The following is a 23624-nucleotide window of genomic DNA, read 5'->3' as shown; positions in this document are numbered from 1 at the left end:
TTGCTCCCCTATCTCTGAGCTTTTCAGTCCATGGAGCTGAACCAACACGGGGTTTTTACACAAACCACAAATCTTGTCTTGGTTTTAGAATGAAGCAGGTTTTCTCAATGTTTCCCAAACTCATAAACCTCTGTGCCCTTCCTGACTCCTGGAGACCCTGGGCAAAGGATGACCCCACACCTTTCTACCACAGTCTCTCTAGGGACAAGCCACACCTGAAAGGTGTGTGGGTGAAAGTTGTCTTTGCTCTCAGAAGAATGCTCCATCATGTCACGCTGGATGATGGACCCACTGAGGGTTGTCTACATGGAGGGATGTGGGAAGGAGATGCTTGCTCAGAGGAGGACCTCCCCATCTGCTTGCCTGGAGCTGGGCTGGCAATGAGCTGGAGAAGTTATCTTGGCGTCCATCAGTGTAAGAGTTGAACGTGATTTCAAAGCAAAACAAAAACATCTCCCCCACCCACCCCCACAGCCCCCTGATGTTACCGTTTCCCTAATTTTCACCAGATGGGACTGGTGGGAGCACCATGGCACTTGAGCCCTCCTCCTGCACAGCCAGAAACCAGAGCGAGCAGCCTCTAATGGGGACCAGATGCTCCATCCTTATCAGATCTTGGCTAGGACTAGAAGCGGACATCTTTCTGACAGGGATATTTTGGGGGCTCAGCTGTGATAACAAATGGCAGCGAGCAAGGGAGTCTTGGCATGACACAGGGCTGTTGGAAACACAGGGCCTTTCTTGGGCCCCAGTGGTCTGTTCCTGGTGTAAAGTTTATGGACAGACATAAATCTCAGCCCAGTCAGGATCCAGTTCATCTAAGCTGATCTCACTGCATGCAGTGGAAGGTGGATTTCAGTGACGCCGGATATTTTACCCAGATCAGTAAGGCAGCTTTGCTCATCTTAAGTGCACAACCAATCACTGTCATCGGGCTATGAGCTTGGTCTCTGCCCACTTGCCCTACCATAGTGGGATTTCCCACAGTCCCACAAAAATAGACTGTTCCCTCCCATTCCCACGGGATGAGCATCCCAGGCAAGAGCATTGTCCCTGGTGGGTCTCGCACTGCAGCACGGTCCACCTGCAGCTTTAGCATCTCTGTCCTTCCTCATCCCGATGAAACCTGTGGAGAGGGCTGGCTCAGGGAGCCTATCCCAGCCCCAGGGAAGGCAGGCCTGGGGGCACGGTGCAGCTCTGCACTGCTGCCCACACACTGGGCCCTGCTGCTCCCAGCCTCTGGCTGCCAGGATCTGGCCCACGGAGCTTGAATGGTGGATTAAGTCACTAGCTTGGAGCTTAACTCATCAAGCTCTGCTTGCCAGAAAGCATGTCTTGCACCTATTTTGAGGGCATCTTGAGGCTTAGCTGCTACTGCTTCACCAGTTTTCATTGGAGAAAGGCTCACAGTTTACAGCTTTGTTAAATTACTGGGATTAATGCACAGCCATCCTTTATTTGACTTTTCAATTAGCACCACTGAATTAATCCTGAAGGTTGCTCTGCCTTTTCCATCCTCCCAGCTTTTCTATCCCACAGGGTCCAGCAGTGATGCTGGCAGTGGAAGCACTCCTCGCTCACGGGCCAGTGGCTGAGGGCTCTGCTCGGTTGGACAGAACCTGCAGCTGGTATTTCTGTGCCTATTTCAAGGATGCTGCATCCCAGCAGAGGCAAACCATGGTCAAAGAGTTATTTAGTAACACATGCTGGGATTTGTTTAAATAAGATGTAGTAGTTCCTGGCCTCTGGGTTAGTGATTTGCCTTCTGAATATTAACTGAGCCATCTGCACTCTGGTCTAGTGGAAGGTGTCCCTGCCCATGGCAGAGGATTGGAACCAGATGATCTCCAAGGTCCCTTCCAACCCAAACCAGTCTGTGATTCTATGAGCATCTGCCTTCATTGCGATGCTCAGCCTCTGCCCTGGGCCAGCGCTGTGGTAGGTGCACAAACCTTTGTTTAAATCCACAGCACACTGTTCCCATCCCCCTGCTCCATGCCCACTCTAAACATCCACTGAGAGGATCCTTGCCTTGCCCTTTTCCTGCAGGAGTGTAGATACCTGAGCTGCACGTATGGGACACATCTTTGGAAAGAACAAGTCTAAATTGTCTTGTCACACCTCTCTGTATTTATATGCCACTCTGGGAACAGTAGCTCTCCATTGCCAGCACCTGGGACCTTGCTCCTCCTCTAAGGAGCTCCCAATCCCAGCAGATCCACCTCTATATAAGGGAGGAGTGGAAATGCTTTCTGCTTTACTGAAGGAGGGGCAGCCAAAGAAGCAGAAGCATCAGAGATTTTATTATTAACTCTGTTCTCCGAGGGAGAGCCAGAAACTGGCTCCCCAGACCCAGGGTACCACCTTTGCTGCCAGATCCTCCTCAACATATGCACCATGGCAGGGGTTGGCCCTGTGCACATGTTCATCTGGCTCAGCTGAGCTTTGCAGCACTTCCCAACCACAGCAAACCCTGCCAGCCCTCCGGAAGCAGCACCCCCAGCCAGCCTGGCAGAGCCCTGCCCGTGGCTTGGCACAGGGACAGAGGTTTGTCTGAGGGGGCACCTGTCCCACTCCTCTGCTCCTCTGCAGCCCAGGCACTGCTGGCTGCCATTTCTCCTGTGCTGCAGCATCTGTACTCACACCATCCCATCAAATCCTGGGCATCCTGGGATGCTTTGCCCACCCTGTCCCCTCCAGAGGAGCCACCTTGGATCAGAGATACTTTCCATCACTGTAATGCTGCACAATTTCTGCTCTGTGAGGGTGGTGGAGCAAGACTTGCACTGACAAATGGTGGGCACATGCAGGTGGGAGCAGCCAGGCCCCCTCTGCCTCTCCCATTCCCTGCAAGGAGAAGGACTTGAGCCATAGCCAGGTGGGAAACACTGCAACCTGCAGCTGCCCTGCTCCCACAAACCATGCTATATTCAGTAATCCTCCCTGGTCCCAGCCATATCCAGCTTGCTTTTATAGGTTTTGGCATTTTTTCTATTATTGCTCTTTGGTAAGTGCTCTCTTTCCCATATGGAGCAGAAATTGAGCCCCTCAATGCCCAGAGAAGTGGTGCTGGGGGCCCTGGAGAGGTGAATGCCTGCAGGGCGTCCACTTTGCTTGGTATTGTATCAGTTTTGGAGCAAAAATAGAAGGAGCTGGTCAGAGAATTACAGAATATCCCAAGCTAGAAAGGACCAAATATGATCATTGAATCCAACTCCTGTCCCTGCCCAGGACACCCCAACAACCCCACCCTGGGCATCCCTGGCAGTGCTGTCCAAAGGCTCCTGGAGCTCTGGCAGCCCCGGGGCTGTGCCCATTCCCTGGGGAGCCTGGGCAGTGCCCAGCACCCTCTGGAGGAAGAACCTTTCCTGATCTCCAACTTAAACCTCCCTAACCCAAAGAAAAGCAGAAACTGTTCCTTGGGGAGGGCTGGGAGGTGAGGTGCTGCCTCAGGAGATGAAGGGTGAGGTGGAGGCAGCACAGCCACCCTGGTGCCTCTCAAGTGTTGGGGAAGAGCCGGGGCTGCCTGCCAGCCCTCAGCACTTGACAGAATCCTCATGGAAAAGAGAATTTTGCTGCAGCTGCCCCAGTTTGGTGGTGCTGCAGCAGGAGCTGGGGGCTGCTGCCATCCAACCCTGGCCTCAGCAGAGCCAGGACACCCCCCCCGGGAATGGGACACAATCTGGGATGCTGTGCCATAGACCATCAGGATGCATGCCTTGTCCTGCTTCCTCCTCTTCCTCTCTCCCAGTGTCTCCCCTGTGTCACCCTGAGGATGCTGGCCCCTGACACAGCTTGGGACCTGGCTGACACCTGACACAATTTTCATCAGTGGTGTGGTGCCAGGGGCTGCCATGCCCACAGCCATAGCTGTGGCATGGCTTGGCCAAGGCCATGGTGTGGAACAGCTTGTGGTCCCTGGGAACACGGGCTGTGAGGGGGACGTGTCAAGTCAGCTGCTTGGGTTGTTGAAAATGATTAGCTCAGTTTGCTAATGAGCTGGCTGCAGGTAGGGCTCCTCCTGCCAGTGCCCTCTCAGCCCTGCTCCCGCTGTGACACTCCACGAACATGGGAAGTTTCTCCCTTCACTCCATCCTCTCAAGCATTCCTGGCAGTAGCAAGGATAAGAGGCACTGGCACACACCAGGCAATGGAGAGCTTTCCTTTATTATATTCCAGCCTGAATGAGCCAGACCTCCAACAGCACTAATGCACCTGACAGGGGAGCCCCAAAAGTCAAATCCTTCAATTCGGGTCCATGCCCACAATGTTAGTGGTCCAAAACCAGCACCAGGAATTCCTGAAGGCCCTACATGAACACAGGAGCATTGAGTTCTTGCAGAAGGGAAGGGGCCTGGTGCCCACATGGCGCAGAATGCATTGGAGAGAGATCTGAGAGGGACACTGTCCTTCCTTCCAGGAGGTACTCACAATCAAAGACAGAAAAACAGGGATCAGGGATGAATTCTCAGCTTCTGAACAGCCATGGCTGACTTCCTGCCCATCTGATGTTCAAGTCTGGATCTCAACAGTCCTTAGGGACAGGAAGGGTGATTTCTTATCTCAAATTCTTTGGTGAAACTATTGTTTTGAAAAGGCTCCATAGACAGGCTGAGCAGGGAGAGGGAAGCGGAACCAGACAGGCTTGGCCAGGAGTTAAGAGGAGGGAGAGGAGAGGTACAGGTCTCATGATGTTTGGCACAGGCTAGGGACCTTGAGAGGTCAAGCTGCAGTTTGATGGCTTGGAGCCAGTGTGGCTCCTGGCCAGCTCAAGGCCAGTTACCAGGAGCCACGGTGCTCGGCATCTCCCCAAAAACAGATCCCAAGAGCCATCCCACAGCTGAAAAACACAACGTGGGGTCCAGCCCCATGGCCCACCTGGGAGATGTGAGTTTCACCAGCATCCCCAGCCCTCCAGAGCAGGGAACCCATGCTCCAAGAATGTCTATATCCCAGACAACATCCATATCAGAGACAGGTTTCCAGCACATTTAGTCATGTCTGCTTCAGCACCTCCCCAGCATCTCTCCAAACACTGACCAATCGAGATAGTAACTGCAAACACACCAGAACCCTCCCAGGCTCCTGGCAACCTGCTCTCTCCCTTCCAGTGATCCTCCTCCAGCTCGAGTTGATGCTGAGTTCAAAGCGCTGTCCCTGCCTGGTGCCCTTGGGGTGGTAGAGGAGATCAGAGCGGTGGTGGCTGGAGCTGACCTGCAGCTGCCAAAGTGAGCAGAAGGAGACCCCAAGGATGGGAAGGGAGAGCAAGGAGACCGAGAGAGATCCTGTCACTCACGTGCCCCCAGGGAGCCCCCAGCTTACCCTTGCAGGCTTTGCGGTCGGTGATGGCCTTGCTGAGGTCGCGGTAGAAGCCCTCCTTGCAGTAGTGGCAGTGCCTGCCCGCCGTGTTGTGCCGGCAGTTGAGGCACACGCCGCCGCTCTTGCGCCCCGACAGCTTGAACAGCTCCATGTTGAAGCGGCAGCGCCGCGCGTGCAGGTTGCAGTTGCAGGCTGTGAGGGAAGGGGAGATGGTGAGATTCAGGACCTTCTGGGTGGGCTAGAGCTGCCCTGGTGTCCCCCACTGCAGGGGGGGTTGTGCTGGCACTGGGATGGACACAGTACAGCACAGCACAGCTTGTCCCAGCGTGCCATCCAGATGTGCAGCACCCACCACCCTGTGGGGCCGGTGCCATGAGGTCAGAGCAGAGGAGGAAGGACACGTGTAGGAACTGGCACCACTCATCTGAAGGGAAGCAAGTGTGGGATGGAGGGCTGCAGCTAGGAGGTTTGGTAGTGCCATCTGAGCACTTGCAGCCCCATGGTCCCCTCTGCCCCTTCCCTGGCAGCTACTCTGGTGACAGAGCCCACCCGGCCTTCCAGCAGGACCACCCACCTCATGCCAGGCTGTGTGACAGCCCTCCCCTGCAACCGAGCCCCCAACTCTTTATATTTATGGCTCTATCTTGTGTGCATGAGCCACACACACAGAGAAACCCCCACAGCAGCCCCTGTGTACTCACATCCCTGTGTGTGCATGCACAAACATGCACGAGCACATGTGCACACAAATATACCCACAAACACATGTGCACGCAGACATGCGCCAAAAGCCCCCAAAGATGTACACGTGCCCACAGGCAGGCACACACAGATGTGCACAGAAACATCTGCACACTCTTACATGTGCATGCAGAAATTAGCCCCGGGAAGCACACAGCCCTCCCGGCCAGTTCCATGTGTGTGAGATAAAAAGGCAAAGCACTGCCTATTCCAACTTAACACTCTTGCAAAAAGATAATGGGAACAAGATTTCCTTTGGCAAAACGTGGCGCCCTGCTCCCCCAGCCCCGGCCCCCTCCCTGTGCTGGTAAATTGAGGTTGGGTGAGAGCTTTTCCAGGCGTACTGTGAAATTCATTAACGTGTCGGCCCAGATTTAACTGCCTGGCCTGGCCTGTGTGAAGTTGCCTCCCTGCAGCCAGCGGAGCTTCACCCGCACAGATCAAACAGCGCCTGGCCTGCCCTGGCTCTCTGGCCACGGGCACGCTGCAGGGAGAAAGAGCAAGCCCCAGCCATAAAAAAGAGGTTTCTGGAGGCTTGAGTTGAGCAGAAGGTTAGTGCCAGCACACTCAAACCTCGGCTGCCCCCAGAGCTCCCCTGAGTTATGAGATTAGTGAGAAATCACATGGCAGGCATCAAAATAACACCCAGTGTAGCTGCAGTGCTTGTTCCTTTGAGCTATTTTCTTTTTCCCTGGTGACAGTGGAAAATAGGGATTTTCAAGGCAAATTCTGGGTTGTGGTGTGTGGAGGGAAAGCAGCAAATACTGCCCAAGGCCCCAGGTTGCATAGGACGCTGTTGAAGTGGGGATGTTGACATTCAAACAGGCTTTGCCAGGGCTGGAAGAGACACAGTGAAGTACCCTGATAGCCAGGGTGCCCTTGCAGGCTCCAGATAATGGGACAGGGACAAGACAAGGTGGTTTTTGCTACAGAACTGTGGCAAAGGAGCAGTTTTTGGGAGGAGACGAGCCTTGTTTTCCCCTTGCAGCACTGAAAGGCAAGTGGGGTCATCCCAAAAGGCAGTTCTGGGTCCCTCTTGGAATGCCCCCAGCATCCTCTGGGGAAGGAGAAAGGCTGGCAGCCCAGAGGGGAGGTGATGGGCAGTGGAGGAGAACTCTTGGGTAAATGATTTGCTGCCCTCGGTGCAGGTCTCTCTCTGCCTCCAGTTTAATTGGTGACAGAGTAACTGGTGGGGCCTTCTCCTGGCATCATTGACCCTGGCATATCCTGATATACCCCAGAACATTTCCCTCAGAACATGCTGCAGACCCTCTGATCATCCCAGGAGCTGGGTTTGGGGAAGAAGCCTCCCCTAGTAGCCCAGCATTATTCCCTCTCCTTCAGGAAGTGGTGCTGCCCACTCTGGGCTGGTGTCGGCAGCTGCCAAGCCGGGATTCCAGAGCCAACAGGGGAACCTGCTGGGCTTGGCCACCCCGGGTTGGGTGGCTGTCCCCACTCAGGGACAGGGTCACATCAGCACGTATGGCAATCCCCTCACGCCCTGGCGCAGCCATCCAGAGCTAATCGGGGCAGACAGGTCCCCCCTTACCCAGCTAAATACTCTCACTGTTCCTCAGTACTGAGGCAGTTGTAAGCTCTGTCTGTCTCCCGTTAATCACTAATTAAAGGCTTGAATGTTCCCTGCTGTTTGGGGTATTAATAAGAATTTAATTGCACAGTTTGGGGCTAATTACCTGGTAGCTCGCTTCCGCCCTTGTACAGTATGCCCAATTAAACAATCATATGATCAATTAAACAATCACAAGATCTAATAATTTGCAATAATAGACTAATTAAACGTTGACACCTTGCAATGGAGCAATCTTTTGTCTCCCTTTTGATGATGTTTGAACCCCTTCCCAGGCCCTGGCCACCCTAAAACCTCTCCTCCTCCTCCAGGGTCCTAGAATGACAGCATGAGGGGCTTTGGGACAGAGACCCTGGCAGGGGACAGGCAGCACCATGCACCGAGGCACACGTGGGGCAGGCGGTGGAGCCCGCAGGGCAGGAGCAAGGCTCACCGCCCCTACAAGTTCCCTGGGAATAATTAGGGAAGGCAACCGGATCAGCGAAACCCTAGACCCGCTGCTGCTGCCAACCCGCAGCGGATTTGAGCTACGCCCCTGCTTTGGCTGGAGGAGAGCCTGGCTGGGACACAGGGCAGGATGAGGCTGCACCTCTCGGTTCCATGGCAGCCGAGACCAGAACAGCCCCTTTCCTCTCATCCACACTGTCCCTCCGTCCTGGGGAAGGTGTTAGGGGAGAAGGGCTCACTCCACTCCTGCCAGGAAGCAGCAGCAGAAGCAGGAGAAGCCCCCACGGGGCTGCGTGGGACAAGGCCGAGGCACTGCAGCCCCATCCCGGGAGAAGCAGGAGTCAGGATGGTCAGACAAGTGTAAATCGCCTCTGCCGGGCTGGCTGCCTTCCCTGCACTCCAGATCCAGATCTGCTGTGACTCGGACGGGGGTGGGTGTCCAGACAGGGATGGCAGGGCCATGCTGTCCACTTGCCCACCTCCCAAAGCCAATCGCCCTCCCCCTGCGATCCCCAGGAAAGGAGCGTGGCTGGTGCTGCTTGCTGGGAACTCACTCGTTTCCAGCACGTCTACTGGGGAGCAGGTGCAGAGAACCCTGTCAGGGGAACTCCCAATGGGAGGGAAAATGTACAGGAAGGGGCACAGGGCACAAGGGAATTACATGTGATCCTCCAAATCCACCACCGCTCCCGCGATTGGTGTTTTCAGGCACCGACATCCCGGGTGGAACACCACGTCCCCCCGCGAGCAGCCTGCGAGGTTTTCCCAGGAGAGCGCCACCCCTTCCCCGCCGAGGCCCCGGATCAAAGCGAGCCCCGGGCATTATCCTGGTGCTCCGGAGAGTGCTCCTGCCGCGGCGGCCACAAAGGGAACAAGGGCTCCCGCATCACCAGCGAGTGCATCAATTACTTCCAGTGACTGCCTCGTGCTAATCCGCTTCCCCTCCTTCCCCGGGCCGGGTGTTTGGGGGCCGGGCTGCCCCCAGCAACTCCTGGGCGCAGGCTGAAACCGGCAGCAGTGGAGGCGTGAGTCTGCAAAGATAAAGATGGGGGGTCCCCAGGATTCTGGTAATCCTGCTCCTGCTAGCCCCTCTGCCGGGATTATCCTTTACACAGCCTCTCCCAGGCTAAAAGCTGGGGGATACATTGGTGGGGACACGTCCCTCTTCCCTGCCCTGGACACACAGAGCATCCCAGTACTGGCAGGGCAAGGTCCTTGCGGGACATGCAACCCCTGGGCTGTGTCAGGAGAGCCTCCCGTGCCTGCGGGCCGATGATCTCCAGCCACCAGGCAGGGGCCGTGCGTTCTGCGGCACAAAGCTGGCACGGTGCCCTCTTGCCAAGCCAGCAGCTTGGCAAATCCACTGTCACTGTCCTGGCTGCGACAGCCCCCAACCTCCCTGCTTGCCAAACTCATGCTGACCCCCTCAACACTGCAGCACAGCGATGTCCCCACGAACCCACAGCTACCCCACGGCCGCCGTGCTGGGGCTGTGCCCTGTGCCCGTGCCCTGACCTCAGGCAGTTCTTGCCTGTGTCGCCTGCGCGTTTCCCAGAGGCACAAATTCTACTGAAACAACAAATGTTTGTCCTCACCTCCAGCTGAATGGACGCATGTCCCAGCATCGTGCCATGCTGTAGGACATCAGTTTGGCCCCGTGCTGGAGCAGGCAGAGATTCCCATGCACTGGACTGAGAAACACCCCCATGCAGAGTGCTGAGGAGCACAGAGCCAAGAGCTGACAGATCCTAACGTGACCTGAAGCTGTACCAGCCCCATGGATCCATTCTCATCCCCGTTCAGGGCGCTGCGATCGCCCACCCTGCCCCTGGGCTGTCACTGAGCTGCCAAGCCCCTGCGTCCACCCACTCTCCCCCTCTTCCTCCCCCCTCCCCAGCCACGTCTGACATCCACCACCCGAGCCAGCATCAGCGCTGTCTGACCACAGGACAGAGTCCGAAACCCCACAGCCCCCAGGCTGAGCAAAGGGAACTTCCCGGGCAGCCTCTCCTTTTAATTGGTGCTAATTGCTGCGTCTGTTCGTGCTGGCTGGGGAGATGTCATTGTTGAAAGGCACAGAGGGGAAGGCTCGGGAAGCTAATCCAGCTTTCAGCCGCTAAGCCCTTCGAAGGCGGGTGATGGAGAAGCTCTTTCAGGTCCCTTCAGAGAGGGCACAAAGCCCGAGAGAGGGAAAGGAGAAAGAAGGGGAGCGAATCAACAGGAAAAAACTACTTTCACACGCGGCTCGGGGAAGGGTCTTTGTGTGCGGGGCTGTCGGGGGGGTTGAAGGGATGGCGCTGCGGCCCCGCCTCCTCTTCCCTCTCTCGTTTATCTTTTCAGCTTCATCTGCCAAAAGGGTGACGCAGCTGGGGGCTGGATGCTCAGAGCAAGGGACCCTCACCCCGCCCTGGATGAGATGGACAGAAAACCTGCAGATGCTACTCAAAAATGAGCCTCTTCTGGTTTAACCCCTTTTGTGCCAGCAGAGCCACCTCCGCAGCTATCGTGCTGCTTTACTGGAGGATGTGGCAGTGAGGCAGCTGCAGAGTGGGGGGCACAACGGAGCAGCCAGTGGGGTGAGGTCCTCCTTGTGTCCTGGGGGTTTTCCACGGGCTCACACACCTGCTGAAGACCTCCCCTGCCTGACCTGCAGCAACCCTGGCAGGGTGCCAAGTGAAGGGTTTTTTCTGAGCTCCAAAACTCATCTTTCTGAAACAAGTGGAAAAACACAAGGGCTGACACATTCCCACAGGGCATGAGGTGGCTTAAAGCATCAGCTCCAGCACTTGCTTTGAATCCACTGCCTTTTTAGCCATTCTTAGAAGAAATCTGCTGTAACATGTGTATATTGAAGCGGACAGCTGGGTTCTCAACAAGACATCGATCACAAATACTAACAAGTCCTTCTGACCTCTGGCACATCCACTGAGCCTTTCAGAGGCTGATTAATGGTACAGCTCTCCCTTGTCTCCATCTTCCCGCCACCCCCTGAGACCTGGGCTCCTGTCCAGGAGGAGCAAAAGGCTGTTCCTCCCTCTCCCAGACATTCACAGGGCTCTGGCATTCCCCAGCTCCATCCCAAAGCAGGAAAAAAAGCAAAATTCTCCACCAAAATCCCATAAAGATTCATGAGCAGGAGACCCAACTAATACCCGTTTGATGTTTTGGAAATGTTTCATTTTATGACAGTATTTTTAACTTAGGCAAACCTTTGCAAGGACAGACAAGCTAGAACCACCACACAGACTGAACATGAAGGATGAAATTTCAAACTGGGAACCTCAACCTCTGCCAGGCTTTTCTTCCTGCTCCCTGTCCTCAAGCACATCTCACAGGGAACTGCTGTGATTGCCCCTCCAGCCCATGGACAGCTAGTTTGCTGCCCAAGGGAAAAAATCCCAGAGGGGCATCCCACACTGAGGTCTGCTGACTGGCTGGAAGACACCAGTGATTTTTGGGAGGGTTTTGGTGCTTTGACTCATAGTGGAATCACTGCATCTCTTACAGGACAACTGCAGCAGAGACAAGATAGATGGCTGAGCCTTTCCCCATCTTCCAGCACAGGGGATGCTCCCCAGCATCTCTGGACAAGCACACTCCATTGATTTGGCTCAGAACCTATCACTTCCTACCCTGATGACCTGTTTTAGCATTTCAGCCCCAGAAAACAAAAACATTTAAAATGCCTTACCCAGACACTCGTTGGCCTCACGGGCACTAGCGCGCTGCCAGGGCCGGTCGTAGTGGAAAGGCTTGCAGCGGTCGCACTCGGGTCCCTCTGTGTTGTGCTTGCAGTCGCACACCAGCTTCTGCTCCTTGTCCTTCACGCAGCGTGCTGCGTGCCCGTTGCACTTGCAGCGCCCGCCGACCTGCAGCTCCCCCACCGCATAGTAGTAGGGCGTGGAGCCCGTGGCCCCCTCCTCCTCGCCGGCGTCCCGGCTGCTGCCCAGGTCACGGAAGAGATGCGGGCGGCTGAAGACCACGCGGATGTCGGTGGCCGTCACCCAGTCCTGGAGCACGGGGCTGCTGTCAAAGTCCTGGGCTGAGGGTCGCCCGTCGAGGGTGCTGAAGGCAATGAGCCCCCCGGTGAGCGGGTAGAGGTCGGTGAGGCCATCGGTGCACAGGGCCTCCTGCTCGTTCTGCTTGGTGACCGTGGCTTTGCTGGGCTTGCCGTAGATCTTACGGCACTGGGAGGAGTAGTACTGGTAGGGCACCCAGGTCTTGCCGTAGTCCATGGACTTGAGGATGGCGGTGGACTCAGGCCGGGGTGAGCAGAACTGGAGGCTGACATACACCACCTCAAACTTCTTGCCAAGGGAGAGGGTGAGGGTGACGTTCTGGGGTGAGTGGTGAAGGGTTTCCGAGCGCCAGCAGGTCATGTTGGAGGCGGTGTTGAGGTCAGTCAGGTAGGCGGGCGGGTGGGCTCGGCGCGGGTCCGAGGCGTTGCAGTGCCGTGTCGGGGGCCTCCCGCATGTGCTGGAAGCTTGAACCTCCTTCCCAAAGGCAGCGTTGACAAATTCAGGGATGCAGCGTCGAGGAGCGCCGCTCTCATCATAGCAAGGGTCTGGGAGGGTCTGCTGGGCCACGAAGGGGTTCACTGTCTGGGACAGGCCCAACATGGCAGTGGTGAGGAGCAGGCGCAGGAGCTGCAGGACCTCCATCCTTCTGGGGAGAGGGAAGTGGCTCCTCCCTGAAGGAAGAGGAACAAGAGCGTGTGGTACCAGCAGTGTCATGGCCACAGCACCACCTGTATTGGGAGGGCTGGTAAGGGATGGAAAACTCCCCCATGTCTGGTCTGTCACTTGTACCCATCTTCCTACCCTGTATCCACTGATGCAGTATCCTGGGAGCAGGGCAGGAAGACAATTACTTCATGTTGCCTTATCCACACCAATCCCTCACTGTTCATCAGCAGGACTGAAATACCATGGAAATGGGAAAAGGGCCTGAGCTTTGGGTGCAAAGGGTTGAAATTGGGGTACAGCCCTTCCCTGGCCTCTTAGAAACTGTCCTGTGGTGACAGGAATGTTCCTGTCTGCCAGCAGCCCTGGGTGTCACACAGTTCAGAGACTCTGTTACTGCATGGCTGACAAGGGCTGGTGATGGGGAAGAGTTAGGGGAGATCTTTCAGATCCAACAGGAGCTGCAAATCCCAAGTTAGCCACCTGTGGCACAAAATAGCTCCAGACAGAGCAGGAGAAACAGACAGCAGCAAAAACACTTTGAAGGCGCATTGTGCAAGAGGCAGGAGCTCATTGGGATGAAGACCTGGAGCTCCTGAACACACTACTACTTTCTTTGCTGGCTATGGGCACAGTGGCTTCTCCAAGCCAGGGGCTGGATCTTCTCCATATTCCTCTGCCACATTACCCAGCAGCAAAGGAAGTAATTCTGGCCTCACCCCCAAGAAACCCAGGTCTGGGTCTGGTATGTTTGTTGACTCGGAGAAAGGCCAGGACCAAATGCAGAACCTAGCTGGGCTCCTCTCTCAGCAGCTGCAGCACAGGGACAGGGAGCTTAGTGGCTCCCAGGGGATGTGGCCTATCTCCTGAGTTATTGGCTTGAAGACTAGAAGAGCTCTGGAGGTCACATTCCCTCCTGCTGGCTCTGAATGCATGAAGGACCTTCCACACAATGCAGATTGGCCATGTCCTGTTCTTGCCATGGCAGACCCCTGAGCCTCCTGGATGGGGGGGTGGCATCAGCCCTGCCATGCCATGGGTTGTGCTGTGCCAAAGCCAAGTCCTCCAGCCTCAACCAGCCCAGTGCCATGACCAGGCAGGAGGAGGGGGTCCCTCGATCATCCCCTCTCCCACTAGTAAATCTTTACAGGATGACTTGTGGTTCTCTCTGGGGAACACAGCTCTGCATGACCTAGCTCAGTATCCCCAGCTCCAGCCTCCACCTACAGCCCCAGTGCCACTCCTGCCTGTCCAGTTGCCCACTCTGGCCAAAGGAGGCTCCAAGGAAGAGCCCATTTCAATGATGCAGGACCTTTTTTTGGTTTGTTATTCCATTTTGCAAAGAAAAAGGAGCCATGACTGTGGAAGAAAACAGCCTCTCCAGGCTGCCAAACCACTAATGAGAGGAAGTTCCTCCCTCCCCAGCCACGGTCAGCCCAGTAGCCGCTGCCTGTGCCTACCAAGGGAGCAATGGGGACAGGGATCTCAGCCCATCCTGGGATATCTTCCCCAAGACAAAACCTGCCCCTGCCACTTCCGTGCTGTTTCCTCATTGCTTAATCCTCTGCTGATGGAAAAAGAGATGTGAAAAATTGGCAGCTCCCTTGGTGGTCCCTGCATCACCTCAGCAGCACAGTTCCAGCTTTACTACAATGCTGCAGAGGACATGTTTTTGGGGACATGCCAGCCCATGGCTTGGTGACTTGGCTGCCAGTAAGACAAAGGATACTGTCCCTGGAGTACCCAGAGCATTGAGAACTCACAGCTTGAGGAGTGTGGCTGCAAGATTAGAGACTGCAGGGATGTAGCAGTCACCACAGCAGAGGAGGTGCCATGCCATGAGCACCAGGCAGTTAGGAGCATTCCCCCATTGCAGGCAGCTACAGGGCCCTGTTGGGACTTCTGGCCCCACTGCAGGCAGCTGCCTCCTGGGCAGGAGATGAAGATATGGCTGCAGCCAGACCCCTGCATCTGCTTGTTGAGAAAAGGCTGCAGCTGGTGAAACCCCCAACACAATCCTGACAGGATGATGCCCAGCTCCTGCCTGGTGCTGAGCAGAGCACAGTGGGCACAAGGCCCTGCCAGCCCCTTGGTAGAGCCCAGCCCCTGAATTCTCACCCAGTAAAGGGGCTGCTGATGGACCCCCTCAAGGCCTGGCATGACCTGGCCATGCACGTATCTGCAGAAGCCAGCACAGCACCTTCAGCCCTGCCAGCCCTCTCCCCCTCACTGCCCCCTTCAACTGCATGTCCCACAGAGGGCACACAGTCAGGTGATGCAGCCATCACCTCCCATCCCACCACCCACAGGGCAGCACTAGCAGGGACACAACCCTGTGGGAAAACCTCTGCACCAGGAGAAGAGAGGAGAAATCCCCAGGGGTCGGTCCTCAGCAGCTGCATCCATCCACTCCAGGGAGAATCAGGATGTATGGAACAAGGCATCTAAACCCTGCCAACAAAGAGTCTCCTCTACCTCCTCTCTGCTATGTGGCAGCAAGGTGACAGGAGTAAGGACATGCTCAAGCAAAGGTCTTTTAATTTCCTCTCTGGTGAGACACAAAGGTGTGGGGAAACCCTTGCCCAGGGGAAAGTGACAGCAGCAGCATCTCTGGTAGCCAGGGGAGAGGCCACAGGTGAAGTTGTTATGAGCACTGGAGCAGCAGGTCTAGGACCCAGGACTAGGTTACTTCTGGTTTAGGCATGCACAGGGGTATGAGCATCTCTTGCTCATCCTCCCTGTCCCAGTGGGGAGCTTTGTCCCTCCTGCCAGTCTTACCAAAGCACAAGTCCCTGAGGTTCAGTGTCAAAGTTTTGGTGGCTCTGCTGCCGGGGAGCAGCCATGGGGGAGCCAGCAGTCGCTCAGCAGCACATCAGCGCTGCGGAGGCAGGGCAGGAGTGGAAATCATTATCATCTGCAGGACCACACACAGGCACGCACGCTCCGCGCTCAGCTCACCCCATTATCCCACTGAAAGAGAGCTGGGGCCAGTGGTCTCCGTGGGCCTCACCTCCGTATTGGAGAGGAGGGCAAGCTGCAATCTGCTCCCTTTCATGCATATTCAACATGACCCTGGGACTGCCGGCAAGCTGCCAGAGAGGCCTGGGAGTGGGTATTTCTCTCCCTGGTCCCCATCTGCACCACGCCCCCCCCTTCTACTTCCCATTTTTGCTGCCCCTGGTTCAGACCAAATGGAGACACTGCTGACTAAGCAGAAAGAATTGGGATGACCCCTGGGTGCCAAATCCAGCCCAGCATGTTCCTGGAACCGGCATGAGGAGGGACATGAGCAATGGAGCCCCTTTCCCAGGGACAGCATCCCGAAGGTGTCCCCAGTGAGGCTCTCGGGTGGCTGCCAGCTCCCTGCCACCAGCAGCAGCCATGGCCTGGGGGAATGCGGCGGGCGGGCTCACCCTTCCCGAGGAAGCGGCTGTCCTCCAGCTCCTCCCCAGAAGCGGCTGCATTTTTGAGGTGGGCGATTTCCTCACTCCTCCACCCCGGGAATGCTAACAGCCGTGCGGCTTGGAAGGAAGTCATGCTGCCGGAGCTCTTCAGAAGTGCTTTTAAAAAAAATTAGCTTCCACATCCAACACCTCCACACCCCTTCTCTCTACAACCACACGCTTCCCAGAGCGATCAGCAGTGTTTCCCTGCAGTGTTTGCCTTGTGGGAGACTTGTCAGGACACTGCTTCAGGCCACCGTGGGCTTCTTTTCCATCATCTTTGCAGAAGGCAGTGCCACCGAGGGTGATGCTGGGTGCAGATGTATGCCTAGAGCTCCAGGTCTCCTGATGCTGAGCCATGGGGTAGGTGCTTAGTCCCCAAAACAGATGGATGAGGCACGTGTAGCAAGTGAGGCAGGGCAAGGAGAGCAAATTTCCCACAATGTGGATGCTGTTGCCTACAGCAGGCCCAGGATCACCACCTGGCAGACCGGGGCCACAGCAACTTTGCTGAAGTAATTGCAGGATTAGGTAGAACAACACAGGGCAGGGAGGGAAGCAGGTTAACCAGATTTGATCCCAGGACCTTTGCAGCACAGGACAGCCTTCTCTAATTAAGGTGGAGGGGAGGGCACGAGTGCTGCTCTGCTGTCGGAAGAATGTGGGCTTAGAGGGCAGGTGATGGCTAAAGCTGAGCAGCCAGCACTGCTCTGGAAAGGGATGGGAGAACCCCAAGGAATGACAGGGGAGTGGTGCTGCACTCCTGCCAGGGTCCTGTGCTGCTCCCCATGTTGATGCCCCTGCATCGATGCTGCTGCCATGCTGCAGCCCCCTGCGTTTCTCCTCCAGGTCAGGACAGCACAGTGCGTGGGGTAAAGACATGGCCTCACTTGGAACTGGTTGAGATGGGAATGACTGGTCCCCATGAGGTGCGGCATCGGCCTGTGCACAGAGATAAGGTCCTGGGTGCAGCGTGGGGCAGGGATAGAGCCACCCACACGTATGAGGCAAAACACACAGAGCAAAATCCAGGATCAGGAGGCAGAGATTCCTGGGCAAGGACCAAAGGATCTGAGTACTTGAGGGGGTCCAATTACTAAGACTGATCCAGGAGGACTCCTGGTTCCTGAGCTGTGTCATCCCCAGTAAAGCCCACCAGCATCTCAGATGTCCTCTGTGAAGGAAGCCACTGGGAGGATGGGACAGGACCCAAAGTAGAAGAGAAATTATGTGCTCAGAGAAACTGAAACCAGGCACAAATGACCAGAGCATGTCCCTTAACCAGGGTGTATCTGCTGCTACAACCTGCACATTTCCACCTTGTTACAGGCTCTTTGTAACGAGGGCATCTGCACCCCCTTGCCACATGTGCTGTGGGAGCCACCCTGTGCAGTTCTGCCCCAGCCCATGAACAAGATCCATCCTGGGGGACTGCCAGGGTCCCTGGATACCCAGTCCCTCTCCCACCATGCCAATGCCAGCTTGGAAAAGCTTAATTCCTCCAGCCAACAAACAGAATCAGGCCCAAACTCTGCTCCGGCCATGGATAAATCATTCCATGTGTTTCTGGGATATAAAAACAGAACTGAGAAGTATTTAAAGTGAAAGGAAAAACTCCATGGAGCCAAGGTACTGGTCCGGCTCAGCTTTCCAGAGGGAGGGAGTGTTCGCTGGGAGAAGCTGGAGGGATGCAGTGTGGCTGGGAATGCTTATCGCCTTCCCAGCCGCTAATGGAGCAACTGGCGCCCACTTGGGACACAGCTAATGGCACAAAGGAGATGCCTCACTTTCCTTTACAAGCTCCCTCATCCCTCCTGATATTTAAGTATCAGAAGCTTCTGAGTGCTTATGGCCCCACATCTGCAGGGCTGCCCACTCCACGCAGCCCCTCGGGCTCAGCCCCCTGCACGCACAGCTCAGGGGGGCAATTACACAGCAGCATCTTCCTGCAGCAGGCCCTGCAGGTGATGGATATTGCAATGCACTCTTGGCAGCTCGGAGCCAGAATTACACAAGCCATACGATACCCCGGCGGTGCCAGGAGACGCGTACAAATTACACTGCACACAGGAAAGGATGGGCCAGATTCTGACCTCAGTGCTTTGGCATCAGCCCGAAGTAACTCCATTCACATCGGGCCAAACCAAGACGTAAGCAACTCCATTCAAATTTACACTGGCATACCTGTGGTCAGGATCTGGCCTGGCTTGAATTAGTTGCAGCCTGATGTTACAGAAGGCAGCAACAGAGACTAGATTTCCAAGGTTATCGAAAACAATCAAAAAATAAAAGAAAAAAGAAATCCACCATAAAACAAACAGTCCCCAGGCTACTCAGCTATGCACAGGGAGCTGTCAAATGCAGGACGCTCGGACACATCCCTGCTCACCAGTTTCAGTGACTCATAAGCCATGCTGACCACAGGAAGGAGGGACCAACGCCCAGCATAGGTGTCCTGCCAGGTCCCCCATGCCCACTCTGCTCACCACTGGCCCCTGGTGAGAGATGGTCCAGCTCTGGGCAGAGGAGATTTCAGCTTAGTATCACCCATATGATGCGAACCTGGATCCATTTTGCTGCAACGCTCCTTGCATCTCCTGGCTAGTGCAAGCTGGAGATCTCCTCCTAAAGTTCCCAATGCAACAGCAGCTTAAGGAGACATTTGAAGCCCTTGACCTTGCAGGACAAGCAAGCACTGCCTGAATGCATTTGGACTCAATAGTCCTTGTGGGTCTCTTTCAGCTCAGGGTATTCTGTGATTTTTTTCTACCCCTTTTATTAACCTCTACTACATCTTGACCAGTTAAGTTTTTTTTACCCAACTCTAACCCCACTGCAGCCTCTCAAACCCCTTTGCACATTCCTACCACAGTGCTTGGCTCTACTGAGTGGTCTCAGCAACATCCCTCAAGGTGCAGAGGGTTTCCCAGTCGATGCAAGTTCCCAGTGGAACTCAGAGTTCCAGTCCAGAAGTCCTCATTGCTTCCACTCCTTTCCACTCCATATGAGAATAAAGTGATCTGGTTTCCATAACATCCCTCATTGCATTTTCACAACATGCCGGGCACAGATGTTGAAAATAGTCTGGATGAATATTTAAAATGGTATTCAGAAATGACAACATTTGGCCAGCCTTGAAAGATCTCTCACATTGGGCAGAGGATGGCTCACAACAACGGGCTGGAAACACACTGCACTCTGACATCTAATTTTTTTTTTACCCCCTCTGACTATTGGTACAATATTTCATGCCCCTGGTGTCCCACAGTCTGTTATTGCTTGAGTGCCAGCCAAGCCTGCAGGATTAGGAAGAAGCCGTCGTGTACGTTTTTAAACATCACGGGGCAAAGTGGAATATGGAAAATCTGTCGCGTTTCCATACCAAGCGCAAGTGTCCTGCGCAGGCTCAGGGAGGGGCTCGAAGGGGCACAAAATAATTGCTTCCTTATGGGGCAGGGCCTGACTAACCAGGGTGGGGGAACAGGAGGCAGAGGTGCTGCCTCAACACCCTCGAGGTGCTGCGCTGCTTCCTTGCTGAAGACATCTCAGCACACCCCCCAAGGCGTGCACTGATGCTCACCTTCTTCAGGGCTGGGGAAACTTCCTCTCAGAGTCACACCTCTGCCAGCAGCCAGTCAAGGTGGGACCCCCATTCCATCCAACCCAGACTGAAAACACCATTGTTCTGGTGCTCAGAGAGTGGTGGAAATGCTCCTCAGCCTGGATGCCTAGCAGCTTGCATTTCTGGTGATCATCTTACGCTCAGCTGCATCCCTAGGCCAGGCTTCTCTCTTCCACAGCCTGCAGACACACATCAGCTCCTTCCCAGCCTGGCATTACACCTGCCCTCTTCTCTGCAGGGACCTACCTTTCTTCCACACACAGGTAGAAGAGGAAAGGGTGTTGGGACCCTTTCAGCCCACCCTGCTCTTGGACTGCTGGATCTCCTGTCCCCTCATCAGCCCTCTCCAAACAGGTGTCAGAGCAGCACAGCAGCTCCCTCTGTTTTGTAAATGGGATATTGCAGAAACAGAGAAAAAAGTTGCCCTCCATCCATCCAAACACCTTGGAGGCTGTTTCTAGCACATGGCCGAAGCCATATCCCTCTCCACGTGTTACAGAGAGCTCTAGCTTCTCCTGGTTCTGAGAGACAGGCAACAGCAAACTGGCCGGGGAAGAAGGCTCTGTGGCATTTCCAGCCATGCAGGATGTGCACATCCATGTCTGCACTCAGTTTTTTGTCAGCATGGCTACTGGTCCAACACAAATGGCATGGATGGAGGTGGGGATGCTCAGCCTGGCTTCCATCCCATATGTTCATGGGATGAGCTACCTGAGAGAGAACTATTCATGCCCAAGTGCTGCCTAGATGAGCATCAAGCCAGCAGGACCCAGCACTGCCAGAGCAGCTCATGCTCCTGCCCTTCCTCACCCACCCTGCTTGGTGACACAGCAGACTGCCAAGCACCACGTCCCCATCACACCAGTTAATCCTCATCCCAAGAAAGGTATTTCCACCCACCCACTCTCCAGCGGGCCAGGGAAGCTGCAGGATAGCGTTTTGAGGAAATGAGGTTTCAGCAGCTCCAAGAGAGGAAAGCAAAAGCAAACGCACCAAATGCAGCCCAGCTTCCCTTCCTGTGAAGCTTCTCGCTCTCACATTCACTGGCCAGAACTCTCACCCCAGGTTTGTTCAAAGGTCAGGTGCTGGGAGTGGCGAGGGTCTCACCCACTCTGGCTCCAGAACTGCAGTGGAGCAGAGCACATCCCACGGGAGCCGTTTCCAAAGGCAGCCGACCCATCCCGCAGGGGAGTCTCTCGGGGCAGCCGTGCTAGGAAGGCAGCAGCGATGGACCCCAGCCTGGGATGGTGACAAGAGCGATGCCGCCCGCCCAGGTCGCTTTGTGCCGGCGGAGCAGGGCCCGCGGTGGGAGCGGCGGGCAGGGGACCACGTGCAAGCCTCGTGCCCGGTCAGCCGGGGCTGGCACCGCAGGCTCGGCCTGGCGGGGCTCCCGCCGCTGCCCGCACCGCTGCTCACGGAGCGGGGCCGGGGCTGCGGCACTGCGAGGCTCCCTCCAGCGCCGAGAACACCCGAGCCGGCTCTATGGGGCGGCGGCAGCAGCGAGCCGGGCCGGGCCGGGCCAGACTGCGGAGCGGCGGCGGCCGGAGCTGCCCGGGGACGAGAGCGGGGCTCGGCGGCGGGCAGGCGGCCCCGCTGCGGGGAGGTCCCGTTCTCGGCGGTGAAAGGATGGAAAGGGAAATAAAGGGAGGGTGAGTGCGGGGGGAGAAGGAGGAATAAAAGGCAACGAAGGAGGGAGCGGTGGGGAGGAGAGCGGGAGCCCGGAGCGCCGGGAAGTTGGGAGCGCAGCTTACCGCGGCCAGGCAGGTAGCGGGGCCGGTCTGGGCGACAGGTCCTGGAGCGGCGGCGAGAGGAGCCGGGGCCGCGGCGGGGCGGACGGCGGGCAGGGGTAGCTCCTTCCCGGTGCTGGCCGCAGCACGAAGAAAGGAAAAAAAGTGAAGAAAAGGGTGTGTGGGGGGAAAAGCAATGATAACAAATTTCCAGGGAATCGTGCGTGGGGGACGAAATAAGGCGAAATAGTGGAAAGCGGGAGCGCTGCTCCCGGCGGTGCGGGCGGGTCCCAGCGCCGTGCCCGCAGCCGGCCGCGCTCCCGCCCGCTCCACCGTACCGCCCGCGGCTGCTTCGGCTGCGGGAGGGAGGGGGGAAGCGGCAGGGGTGGGCGAAAAAGGAGAGGAAGGGGAAAAGAAAAACACCCCTTAAAAAAAAAATAAAAACAAAAAGAAAAGCAAGAATTGGAGAAACTGAGCCCCGACCGCCGCCTGGACGTGGAGTAAAAAGACTCCAATAAATCCCGGGTTGAAAAGAAGGGAAAAGTCACCTCCCCGAGGAAATCAGAAGCAGATTTCGAGCCATTTAATCACATGCAGGGAGGTGTGTGCGTGTGCGCCGCCCGCCGCCGCTGCCAGCCCTGCCTCCGCCCTCCGCCCCGCCGGCAGCCCAGCGGGCAGGGCCGGAGCCGGGCGGGAGCGGGGCCGCCCCAGCGGCGGGCAGCCCTCCCCGCGGGGTCCCGGGTGCCGCCCCAGCGGCGGGCAGCCCTCCCTCCGGCCACCGCCGCGGGGTCCCAGTGGCCGCGGTCCCACCTGCTGCCCGGCCAGCCCCGCCGCACCGCGGGAGTTCGCTCAGTCCGCAGCGGGTCCATCTCCGGCGAGTGCGGGTGGCTGCCGGCCGTAGCCCACCGCGCCGAGGGCTCAGCGGTGCCGCAGCCAAGGCAGCCGATTATTCTCCCTCTGCTTCCCAAAGCAAATGAAGCATTTACCAGGCGGAAGCAGCTCCTCTTAAGGAGAAAGCTGGAGTCTCCGCTCCATCCCGTGATGCAGGGGCTTTTCACGCGCTGCTGCACCAGGGTCGCCCTCGTTCTCTGATTTTTAGGTAGGGAAGGAGAGAAGCGGGGCACTTACGTACCCAGCACAGCTGCCTCCGGGCTGCCCCTGGGGGCTGCTCTGCTATCCCCTGACCACCTGCGAGCGGGCCACGAAAAAGGTGAAACTAATTTAATCAGTTTGTGCAAGGCGGTGGAGGAGAGCAGGAAACTCGGACCTGGATTCTCTCTCTCACTGGGGCCGTGTTCACAGCCCTGCGGCCCCCACATCTGCCAGCTTGGCCTGGGGAACGTCCTCTTGTAATTGCCCTTGCAATGGATGTGAGGACTGCAGCACCGGAGGTGGGGAGAAGGGCAAGGTGCCAGCACAGTGCCCACTCGTTCCGTTCAAAGCCCCCACCCACCATCACCCTGCTCCCGGGGGACCCCCGGTTACCCACATCCTGTTGCTCTGGGGCAGCAGGTTGGAGGAGCAGCTTCCCAGCCGGCTGGCAGATGCTCGCTGAAGGAGCAGACCCCAGCTGGCCGCAAGCCCCAGGGGAATTGCTGTTTGCTGCTCTCTGCCTTGTTGCACTAAAGAGGTTTCCCCTCGTATTCCAGCAGCAGGGAAGTGGATAAACAAGAGTGAAGTCACCAGAACAGAGGAGACCTGTGCCATGAGCAGGGAAACATCAAGGCTCTGAGTCCAATGCTACGGGCATCTTGTAGCCCCCCTGTCTCTCTCGTAGACACTTGTGCATTTGAAGAGCTGGGCAATCAAGCCAGAGGCCATAAAAACAGCTCCAATGCAGATCCCAGATGGGATGCTAGTGCAGGGCCAATGTTTGCTTCGTGTGGGATCGCATCAGACTGTGGGACAGAGCAAGGCCCACCGTTGCCAGGACAGTGTGGCACCAGGGACAGGCTGGCATGATGAAGGCAATAGGGCAAAATGGGGCATGGCTAGAAGATCATGAAGTGACACAAAACAGGAATTGTCCAAGGGATGGACCTGAAGGCATTTTCT

The 23624-nt window shown here is 56.3% G+C and overlaps 1 protein-coding gene across 2 annotated transcripts in view; it reads right to left on the bottom strand.

Moving 5' to 3' along the window:
- The window catches only part of NTN3 (netrin 3), a 32639-nt gene extending 10126 nt beyond the window's left edge, over nt 1-22513 (bottom strand). Inside the window, exons 1-4 of one of the 2 annotated variants that reach the window (XM_077186977.1) lie at nt 22380-22513; nt 21594-21705; nt 11787-12785; nt 5323-5511 (exon numbers count right to left, since the gene is read on the bottom strand). In XM_077186977.1, coding sequence (XP_077043092.1) covers nt 5323-5511; nt 11787-12756 — 1159 coding nt within the window. In that variant the 5' untranslated portion in view covers nt 12757-12785; nt 21594-21705; nt 22380-22513. Of the gene's footprint in view, nt 1-5322; nt 5512-11786; nt 12786-21593; nt 22113-22379 lie in introns of those variants that run through there. The other variant, XM_077186978.1, reaches the window with a different exon arrangement.
- Between the last annotated feature and the right edge of the window lie 1111 nt (nt 22514-23624).

The sequence above is a fragment of the Agelaius phoeniceus genome, chromosome 16 (genome assembly GCF_051311805.1).
Source record: "Agelaius phoeniceus isolate bAgePho1 chromosome 16, bAgePho1.hap1, whole genome shotgun sequence".
Lineage (NCBI taxonomy): Eukaryota > Metazoa > Chordata > Aves > Passeriformes > Icteridae > Agelaius > Agelaius phoeniceus.
The sequence above is the reverse complement of the archived record's forward strand: the minus strand, read 5'-3'. Positions and strand labels throughout refer to the sequence as shown.